This window comes from Taudactylus pleione, unplaced genomic scaffold, assembly GCF_031769625.1.
Source record: "Taudactylus pleione unplaced genomic scaffold, aTauple2 ptg001687l, whole genome shotgun sequence".
Lineage (NCBI taxonomy): Eukaryota > Metazoa > Chordata > Amphibia > Anura > Myobatrachidae > Taudactylus > Taudactylus pleione.
Window position 1 is genome coordinate 748,193 of NW_028286084.1, and position 11,209 is coordinate 759,401.

The window sequence follows — 11,209 nt, forward strand, 5'->3', positions numbered from 1 at the left end:
TACTATGTTTCTGAATATTTGGCATAGATCCTATATTTCACCTCACAGGAGCTTTCTAATAGGCATGTCGCAAAGTTCAAACTGTTATAGATGTGGGACTCCTGAGGCAGATATCTTCCACTGTCTGTGGTCCTGCCCGGTGGTACGAGGGCTCTGGATACAGGTGCGGACATATGTTACCACGCAATTAGAACATTTTGTCCCACTAACGCCTGAATGGGCGATATTTGGCGTTCTTCCTGATAATATTCGTATCTCTGCAGGAGGAAAACGTCTGTTATTAGCCATAAGTGCAGCAGCCTGTAAAACAATCCTACATACATGGATAGATGCGCAACCACCTCCTCTGCCTCTTTTTAAGGCAAAATTGCATCATTTCTTCAGAATTAATTAGTGGAAGTAATAATGGAAAAAGAAACTAAGATAGAAAGAATTTTTGGTATGTGGGAGAGCTACATAGATACTCTTTCAGGAACTCTTCATCTCCAGCTTCATAGAACATTGCAGAATCCTTCATGGTATATGTTGCAGAATGCGTCTGGAGAGCCTCCAATTAGATTAGATGCTTGACCTTGCCTTTTTTTAATATATTTTTTTAGATGAGCAATTCCTTTTGGGTGTCTGGCGGGGGGGGGGGGGGACATGGAGGGCCCATCCCTTTTCTTTTTATTAATATTTGAACAGGGTGCTACACAGCTCTGAACAAAAACATTTTATAATTTTTTCCTCTGTAATTCTTTTCATTTTTGTTCAAAGGTATTGTTTGTGTTACTATGTGTTAGTTATTCGTTGATTACTTTCTTTGAGCCAAGATAACCACAACACACAAAATTTCAAATGATCCACTATGACCATATTGTATTGAATAATAAGTTATCGGTATTCTGCCCTGTGAGGTCCAGATGTTATTTCTTCAAATATGTGTAATGTATCACATACAACCCACTCTGTATAGCCATGTTCAACCATGAATGTATTTTTGACGTTCAGTGCTTTGAATGACAATAAAAACATTTTTTTGGAAATAGATGTAGTGCCACTATTGAACTCAAAAAATTATTTCCAAGCAGCCTCTAATTCTGCCCCATAGCCCATGCGCGACAACCAGTACTGGTTAAACTTCCAGAAGGAGTGACCCTGCAGACCCTCCAGGTCAAGAATGATTGTTAATGAGGAATGATCGGATATACCCCATGTCTCGAATTGGACCTTGTGAACTCTCGTCTGCAATTCTAGCGTAACTAATGCCAGGTCAATCCCAGAAAACGAGAGATGAGTATATGAAAAACAAGAAAACTGCTTCATAGAAGGATAGCTGGTCCTCCAGGCATTGACCAATCCCATTCCCTCCACCATACCTGAAAATCCAAACCCCCTTACTCGTGTATCAGTAACAGACATTCTATGCCTATCTAGTATTGGATCCAGGATATTGCTAAAATCCCCCACACATATGGTGGGCGTTCCCGGGAATAAGACCAAAAATTCAGCCACCTTTTTAAGAACATCATGTGAATACGGTGGAGGAATGTATACCGCCAATAACAACAAAGATATTGGGCCAAATGTAATAGGTAGTCTGTTTTAGTAACAGTACAAACTCGCACTTTCTCGCACTTTTAAAAAGTGCGAGTTTGTACTGAAACTCGCAAATTCAATAGGGTGTCAGTTTACATGCACTGGTGATTGTGACCTGCGAGTTCCCGCGAGATTTCTCTCCAAAAAAAATGCGATTTTCTGACCAACCAAATCGCGAGTTTCAAAAGCTTACTAAATCAGTTTAAAACAAAGACAACCATTGGCACAACTCTAACTGCTGATCAATACAGACCTACACTATATAAACCCCTGTTCCTCCATTTTGACCTTTGATAGGTTTGGGAAGGAGTTTGTGAATGTTAGAGGTGCTGCATAATACTGATTACACTAAAATGTCTTACAGACACAGAAGGGGTGAGGAGAGTCAGGAGGAGGAGGAGGATGTTGTTTGCCTAGTCAGACAGGCAATTACTGACGAGGAGGAGGCGAGCAGTGATTCCACACAGGAGGAGGGTAGTGAGGAGGAAGAGGGTGAGGAGGAGGATGTGGAGGTGGAAGTAGCTCCACGCCCTGGGAAAACACGAACAGGACGCAATGTTCGGTTTACACATGCCGAGAATTGTAACCTAGTGCATGCAATTGTCCCGTTCTATAGTCGCCTCCTTGGCGAGGATGCACACAAGACCCCATTGTCGAGGAAAAAAGCTATGTGGCAAACGGTTTTGGAGGCTGTTACTGCTGTAGGTTCCTGCCCCCGTGATGTAAAAAATATAAAAAAAAGATACAATGATGTTAAGCGGGGTTTAAAGGCCAAAATGGCGGATGAGATGCGAGAAGCACGCAAAACTGGAGGAGGACGTCGTGTGCGGATATTGTTTTCCAGCTTTGAGGAGGAGTTGAGGCAGGTTTTGCCTCCTGAAGTCCTGCCTGGCGATCATATAGAGGACATGGATCGACCTCCTGCTCCAAGGCGTCCTGGTGTGTTTTTTTTTTACAATTTTTTAGCTGGTCGGTCCGTATTAAATGTGTGGCGTTAAGTACGGATTGGCGTTATTTTCCCGGCGATTATGTCATTTTCCCCTGGTTTCATTTTCCCCCATATTAAATTTTAAAGATTTTACGCCTAGGCGGAAAGTTAACGCAATGTAATATGCATCAAAGTAGCGCCTATGAGGGGTATTCAATATGAAACGTTAACCTTGCCAGCGAGTTTTTCGCCGCACGTCGGAGGTTTTGCCTGCAAAACTCTTTCGCGCGCGCTCACGCTTATCCCCGTATTCAATTTGAAATCGTTGAAAACGGGACCCGGCGATACTTGGATCTGCGTTAAAAAAATGCCAGTTTCCAGAAATAATTGTAGGAGCCCCCTAAAGAAGTCCAGACCTCAGGGATTACTATGGATACACACGTTTTTGCCTGCAAAAGAAAGACGGGTCTGTAAATAGGTTTTGCAGGTGTTTTTTCCTGGCGCGGCTATTAGAAACCCTGACTTCCTTCAGTAGTTAAAAATGGGGGTACCCATAGTGATCCCCCATGTCTAGACATCATTAGGGGGGTCCCTAGAATATTTTCCTAAAAATTCAATTTTTTTTAACCTGTTAAAAAAAAAAAGTTTAAAATTTTTAAAAAAAATCACATAAGGTCCCCCCCCAATAGCCAAACCAGCCCCAGGCTTGCCAGCCAGTGTTGTTTTCCAAAAATACGGGGAACAAAATGTGTAGGGTTCCCACGTATTTTAGAAACCAACACCAGGCTGCAGGGAGTAGTGCTGGTTTTAAATATAGGGGTCAAAAACGACGTGGGGTATCCCCTATATTTAAGACCAGCACCAGACCCAACCGACCGGGGTGTAATGCCACAGCCCGGAGACCCAATCACCGGGGCTCCAGGTCCAAAGCATTACACCCCAAGTCGGTCAGCGCAAGCCGGTGATCTCGGGGGAGTCGGGGACCCCCCCAAAAAGGGTCCCCCCTCTCCCGAGCACCACAGGCTTACGCTGAAGCCTGAGGCTCATCCCCATACCCCTGTAGCGGTGGGTATGGGGGTAATAGGGGGGCCAAATAATGTAAGACTATTGTACTTTACAGTGGAACTACAAGTGCCAGCATGCCTGCCATTTTGCACTTGTGGAACTACAAGTGCCAGCAGACATGCGGCACCTATAATTTCAATGTAAAATAAATAGTTAAAAAAAGACAAAACACACACACCGCGCCCAGTATAAGTTTACTACATACACCTACCCATTCACACATACCTATACCAGAAGTTTCTGTCCCCTTCTCCACGTAGAGATCCTTAAAACATGGCCCTGCAAGCAAGATTTCATACTCACCTATGTGTGTTGTCACACATACACATAGCTCCCGAATGCCCGTTATCGGCACTTCACGGGGCATTGCAGTCCAGAGAGCCAATCAGCGGCAGCGTTGACTGTACAGCGCCTGCTGATTGGCTCCAGCAACTGACAGTTCCCACGTGGGCTGACTCACACCACGTGGGAAGTGTCAGTTGCCGGAGCCTATCAGCGGCCGTGCTACAGTCAGCGCTGCCGCTGATTGGCTGACGGGACTGCAATGCCCCGTGAAGTGCCGATAGCGGGCATTCGGGAGCTATGTGTATGTGTGACAACACACATACACATAGCTAGTGCGTGGATCGGGTAAGGACGTTTGTTTGTTTTCAAACACCCATGGATTACTGCGGAGACCAGCGCTGGATGTAGGTGAGTATGAAATCTTGCTTGCAGGGCCATGTTTTAAGGATCTCTTTGCTTGAGAAGGGGACAGAAACTTCTGGTATAGGTAAGTATGTGTGAATGGGTAAGTGTATGTAATAAACTTATACTGGGCACGGTGTGTGTGTTTTGTCTTTTTTTAACTATTTATTTTACTTTGAAATTACAGGTGCCGCATGTCTGCTGGCACTTGTAGTTCCACAAGTGCAAAATGGCAGGCATGCTGGCACTTGTAGTTCCACTGTAAAGTACAATAGTCTTACATTATTTGGCCCCCCTATTACCCCCATACCCACCGCTACAGGGGTATGGGGATGAGCCCCAGGCTTCAGCGTAAGCCTGTGGTGCTCGGGAGAGGGGGGACCCTTTTTGGGGGGGTCCCCGACTCCCCCGAGATCACCGGCTTGCGCTGACCGACTTGGGGTGTAATGCTTTGGACCTGGAGCCCCGGTGATTGGGTCTCCGGCCTGTGGCATTACACCCCGGTCGGTTGGGTCTGGTGCTGGTCTTAAATATAGGGGGTACCCCACGTCGTTTTTGACCCCTATATTTAAAACCAGCACTACTCCCTGCAGCCTGGTGTTGGTTTCTAAAATACGAGGGAACCCTACACATTTTGTTCCCCGTGTTTTTGGAAAACAGCACTGGCTGGCAAGCCTGGGGCTGGTTTGGCTTTTGGGGGGGGGACCTTATGTAATTTTTTTAAACTATTTTTTTTGTTTAGTTTTACCGGTTCAAAAAAAAAACGGTTTTAGCTGTTAAAATTCTAGGGACCCCCCTTAAGATGTGTAGACATGGGGGATCACTATGGCTACCCCCATTTTTAACTACTGAAGCAAGTCGGTGTTTCTAACAGCCGCGGCAGGTGCATAAATGCGGCTTGGAATAATGTGATGCAGAAGAGCATTTAGTAGTTTTTTAACGCAAAAACAACTATGGCCATCACATTTTGGGAACTTGAAAATGGGGTTCAGCATATTTGATAGTTGCTAAAGTGACTTAGAAAAAAACTGAAAAACCCACCTGCCGCAAACACTTGCAATCAAAAAAACACTTGGGGCATACTTGTGGACCCCCCCAGAGTCAAGTTCGTTTTTATCTAAGTTTGTATCCCATTTTTTAAATTTCTCGGCACCTTTTTAAAATACAATTTGTGGTGTGCACTTACTTTTTGGGCTACATTTTTGGACAAAGATTACCTTTGGGGGACTGTATGAAGGCTTGTCGGGGGTACCCGAAATGTTGCACACCAAAACCACAATTCTGCATTTTTTAACGCCTGCCATTCATAGGCAATACTTTACCGCCAATTACATTGCATTGAGTTAACGCCTAGGCGTAAAGACTTTCAAATTGAATACGGCGGAAAACTTAAACGGGATAATTACGTCATCGTAGGATAAATACCGCAAATCCAGACTTAACGCCTCAAATTGAATACGGCCAAAAGTAGGTTGAAAAGTCTGGTGGATCAGCTGAAAGAAAATAAGTACCAATTGATTAGGTATACACAGATTACATATTGAGTAATTTCAAACAATCTATGTTACTTTAACTAGCTGAAAATTTGAGGGGGAAAAAACGAAACAAACGGCCACGCTCTCAAATGACCGATGAAGAGGCGGGTGAGTTTTCTTGTTAACCTATTAGAAGCATCTGTTTTAAACTCAAACATCCAGCCAAGCATAAAACAGCCACTGCTTCTTTCTCATCTATGTATACCAATGCATACTGGCTAAAAGCAAACAAACATTGACCTACAATAGCAGTCATCTTGACATAACATCATCTGTGACATGTTTCAGCCTTGGACCCTATTTAAACATGCACACCTGTCTATGTTTGTAATGTGTCTCACTAATTAAGGGCCATGTAATGACTACAAACAACACTGACACACCTGTGTTTCCATGAAGCCTACTCCGCAAGGTCACTCAATTCTGCTAACATGTCACTCACCCTGTGTTATTGTCATTTTTGTGTGAGTTAAACCAGTGCAATTTTCACACACACACACAATGCATCTTAGACTCAGGTGTAATGGATTCCATTTTTGTTTTAAATAAAAAACAATATGCCCTGTCTTTAATTTTTGAAATCTAAAAAAATAACATAGTTGTAGTCAGGATGTTTTTGAGAGCATAAATTTTGAAGATGTTAAATACTTACAAAACTGTTTTTTTCATATTTTTTACCCTTTTCCCTAAAAAAATGTAGGTCCTTCTACAAGCCAATATAGACCACCAATTGGAGTCACAGCAGCACCAGTTGTCCCAGCCAGACCTTTGGGCCTGGTGGATTATTCAGATGTGGAGGAAGCTGAGGAGCCCTGCATTATTCTCACTCCGATTGAGACCACACGCCCCAGCCCTGTAGCACAACCACCACAAAGCACACAGGCAACAACTGATGCGACAAGCCCAAACGCAGAGGAAATGAGCCGTTCCCTACACTTCTTCCGTCAAGCACAAATGGATTTCATGGGGACCCAAACCCAACAATTAAATGTCATTTCCAACCAACTTCGCAAATTAAATAGAACTGCTGCAGTGGCCCAGGGAACACGTACCCGTATGGCAAGTGATAATAACGTCCGCATGTTTGAACTCACCCAAGCCATACGTGATCAAACCGTGGCATTAAGAGAGTTGGCACAGGCCTTCCTTTCACAACAAAGGCACTTGCCAATTCAAAGGCAGGATGTTGAGGCTTCAACAATTTCAAGCCTGAGTTCCCAACCCACCAGCCCCCAAACTGCATCACCACTCTCTCCACCTCGACGTAGCGCACGTGTACGTGGAGGTGCCTCCAAAGGGGCAGGGAGGGGCAAGGGTGTTTAGCTTCAGTTTGTTGTTGTGTTTATTTTTGAAATAATTGTGCATTTCCTGGATTTGGTTTTGGGATTGTATGTTTTTATGTTGTTGGTGCCATTTAAACATTGAATGTAATTTTTCATTCACATTTTGTAACGTTATACATTTCAGCAGCAAGGTGCACATAACTGTTTATTTTTTGGTGTTAAACAATATTTGGTATGGCTGTCAAAAAGCCATGTAAAGATTTTGGACATTTCCAATATGTTCTTAATATAAAAAAAAATGGTGTAATCTCAAGTGTGTATTTTTGATATACAGAATAACTAAACACAAAGGTAGAGGGATAGTCAAGTTGATAGTTAGGCAGTAGATTTTCCATTTCAATTGGTGTAGGCCTCTACAGAAGGGACTATAAATTAGATATACAGTAGTGTCCTTCCAAAAAACAGGGTTAGGACACATTTGAAGACGCACAAACATTGTATACCTTTACATTTGCCCAGGCATACTTGTACATCTCACAATGGTACACAACAACTTAAAACACATTTATTTGGAGTCAAAGAAAACAAACACTAGCACCTTAAATAAAAACTGGTTTACATTCTATTTTTAAGATATTTCCTATATCCGTTGAAAAGTCTTGTTTTGAGTTTAGTCTGTCAAAAGTATAATGTTAACATATTTACAACAAAACAATGTGAAGTCAATAAGCTTCCGTAAACAGGATCCATGAAAATCAAACACGTCCATGCATCAAACTGGAACTTGATCTGTGAGAAAAAAAACTTCCATTGAGTGTTTTTATCAATACAATATGAAATGTACAAATTTAATGTATATTTTTAGATTTTATAAAAAATGGAAGGGATGGGCTCACATTAAGAGCCAACAAACCAGAAAAAACAAGTGCTGAACCATGTTTATGTGTAACACATGCATGCCTGATTATTTAAAAAACATGATTAAGGACAGTTCATCTAAGTGCTTGGACAACAACATTACATTTCAAAAATGTCAAACAAATTACAACAAAGAAGAGCAACAGGAACAGTCAAACCTACATATTTGGCTTTGCTAAACTACATCAGTGTACACACCTATGCCTGCTGAAGTAACAAAGCCACCGGTTATTTTTGGATGATAAATTGGAACAAATTAGGTAAACACATACAAATGTGGCTCCAATTGGTGTGACAGTTGTAATGGAAAACATATTTAAGCTCATACCAAAATTAGTGTTACCCACAATTATCCAATTTGTTATCTTTCGCTATATGCATGTTCACAGAAAAAAACAAGGGAATGTATTTTGTGTTTTGATTTTTAATTAGTTAGTAATAACTATACACAACATGCACTTTTAAACAAAACTAATTTGAAGCTAAAAACTTACTTGAGAAATAACAACGAATTATCCTCTGTCGAACCTCATTCCCAGCCTCTGAGTTAACCACGTCCTGTGATGTTAAAGGATCCGGCACATCCACTTCGGCTGCAATGTGTTCAAGGTCAGCATGCCCTTGTCCGAGGACAATATTATGTAACATGCAGCAGGTGATAACTATGTCACCTACTTTAGCTGCATCATAAAGCAGGATCCCAGCAGAACGGTCCAAACAGCGGAAACGACTCTTTAAGACCCCAAACGTCCGCTCAATCACACTGCGGGTGACCTTGTGTACATGGTTGAACCTGTTCTGTGGAGTGCCTCGTGGTCTACCCAGAGGTGTCATGAGCCAACTTTGACACCCATATCCTGAATCGCCTGATCATGGATAAGAAAGTATATTTAGTAACACAATCAAATATGTCCTTATTCCAAATACCAAAAATAAATACTATCAAGTACAGTTTCGTATGCAAATTTAAGTGCAATGTGGAAATGGGAGTAAAGGTTTCGCCCATGACGTCATTTTGCAAGACAGAAAAGCATCGCCCTATTGTATTGAAAGACTTTCCCCCTAGGCGGAAAGTCAAGGCAGTGTAATAGGTGGAAAAGCATCGCTGCTCCGCATAACTTGAATACGTCAAAACTGGGTGGGTGGTTTGTTTATTTCTTTAAAAGTCGGTATTGGTGATTTTTATTGGACAATGTCGGCATTTTTGCATATTTAAATTAGCCCTGTATTCTAAATCAAAGAAATTTTGCAGTTTAAAAATTTTGGAGTAAAAAAACAGGGATAACTTATCACCATGTTTTACATCTGAAAAAAAATTTAAAAAAGTGGTTTTGGGGTGCAGGCTTAAAAAACAAACTCAGCACCCCTGGGAACTACATTTGGAAAAAAATAAATGACCAAATTTTTAACTAAAAAATAGGGACACCACAAAAAACAAAACCAAAATAATTTTGTGGTTTGACAACCCAAAAACAAAAACAAAAAACAAAACCAAAAAAATGCTCTGGCATGTGTGCTCCATCAAACTTCTCCCACAGGCCGGACTGGCGCAGGATATAGGCATCATGGCAAGACCCTGGGTAACCTGTAACCACACTGAGAATACGAAGATGGGCATCGCAGACCACCTGCACATTGAGGGAGTGATAGTTATGCCTATTTACATAAACATAACTCCTCAAGTGCGGTGCTCGGATCCCAATGTGGGTACAATCTATGGCTCCAAGCACATTAGGGAATGCTGAGAGCCTATAGAAAGCTACCTTTAGGTCCTGCCAGTCGGACTCACAACTTGGGAATGAGATATATGTTCGCCACAAATTCCTCATGGCACTTAACACTTGAGATAAATGCCTTGAGAAAGTGGCCTGTGAAATCCCCAACACCCTAGAGCTCACAGACTGAAAAGAGCCTGTGGCAAAAAAATGCAGGGAACACATTAATTTATGCAGCCCAGACACTGCATAGTTACTGCCTGCCAAAGGTTCCAAATCAGCTCTCACCTGCTCATATAAGTTCAGGAGGTTGGCACGGCTCAGCCTAAAAAGCTGAACCACCTCTTGATCTGAGAGGGAGTCCAGGTCCATCCTTGTACTGTAGGTACGTGTGCCACGCGCCTAATAGGGACCTGGATCTGGTCATGCTCCTGCGCATTCCTCCTGCGTATCTCCTCCACAGTAATAATGCCAGACACATACAGCTCATATGAATTCATCAAAAACGCCATTGCTACACCCACACAGGTGAAATTGATGTAGGTGTGGTTTATATAGGCTGAAAATTAATGGTAATGGGATTCCTATGTGGAAATATGCCTCAGATGTGAAATATCACTTATTGAGAGATTGAACAGACCTATCTGAACGTGGTCTAAAATGTGGAGAGTTTGTGATAACTTTTTTTTGCGAGTTGCAAAATCGCGACCTATTACATTTGGAGAGTTGCATGTTTCTAATGGGAAAACATCTGGATGCAATTTTGAGAATGGCGAGTTTTAGTAACGCTAAAAAATGCGAGTTTTAGTGAACAGACATCCTATTACATTGGAGAGTTGAGAAAAATTGCGAGTTTAGCACCAAACTCGCAATTTACCAAAACAGACTACCTATTACATTTGGCCCATTGAGTCAATCTTAAATTTTTTTTTTAACAATTTTATTTATGTATCAAAGCAATGTATATCATCAAACAGTATACAAAATATTCAAAAAGAATGACCATAAATGTTAGTACAAATTGTGTCCTTTCAGAGATACATTAGATAAATCAAATATTGCATGACAAACACTGTTTACAATATTCTACCATCGTGAAAAAGGAAACATATGGGACAAGCAATACAACAGTCATTTCAAAAAGGAAAGATAACAATAGATGTCTTCGCTGGGCCGCCTATTTCCGCCTCCACTTTACCTCCTCAAGCGTTACCCTTGAAAATACTGGCTATAAACTAATGTTTATGCTTCAAATTCACAAAACAATTGGAGGATCATTATCTATCATACGCTGCATGAACCATATAGTATTTGAAAACGAGTTACATATCTGTGTTTTAACAGCTGTAGAAAGGGTTACAATGTAGCTCTCCCATACTGCGAAGAAACGTTCAACCTGTGTCTCCTTTTCCAGAGTAGCTCCCACCCACTCCATTCTAAAGAGATAGAAAAGTTTAGCTTTGAAAAGACTCATAGAAGGTGGTTCCGGCTTAATCCAGC

At 41.7% G+C, this 11,209-nt stretch overlaps 1 protein-coding gene across 1 annotated transcript; it reads left to right on the forward strand.

Moving 5' to 3' along the window:
* The first annotated feature begins 1,931 nt into the window (after positions 1-1,931).
* On the forward strand, positions 1,932-2,688 carry LOC148439582 (myb-related transcription factor, partner of profilin-like). Its single transcript, XM_088464557.1, has 3 exons — positions 1,932-1,985; positions 2,049-2,517; positions 2,654-2,688. The coding sequence occupies exons 1-3, from the start codon at positions 1,932-1,934 to the stop codon at positions 2,686-2,688; spliced, it is 558 nt and encodes a 185-aa protein (XP_088320683.1).
* Positions 2,689-11,209: the final 8,521 nt, after the last annotated feature.

What these genes read in the sequence shown, in the direction of transcription:
- LOC148439582 (XM_088464557.1), top strand. Translation starts at nt 1,932, where the DNA reads ATGTCTTACAGACACAGAAGGGGTGAGGAGAGTCAGGAGGAGGAGGAG. An exon ending in AGGAGGAGGAGGAGGATGTT is followed by an intron (nt 1,986 to 2,048) that starts GTTTGCCTAGTC and finishes TCCACACAGGAG; the next exon opens with GAGGGTAGTGAGGAGGAAGA. An exon ending in TCCTGCTCCAAGGCGTCCTG is followed by an intron (nt 2,518 to 2,653) that starts GTGTGTTTTTTT and finishes TAAATTTTAAAG; the next exon opens with ATTTTACGCCTAGGCGGAAA.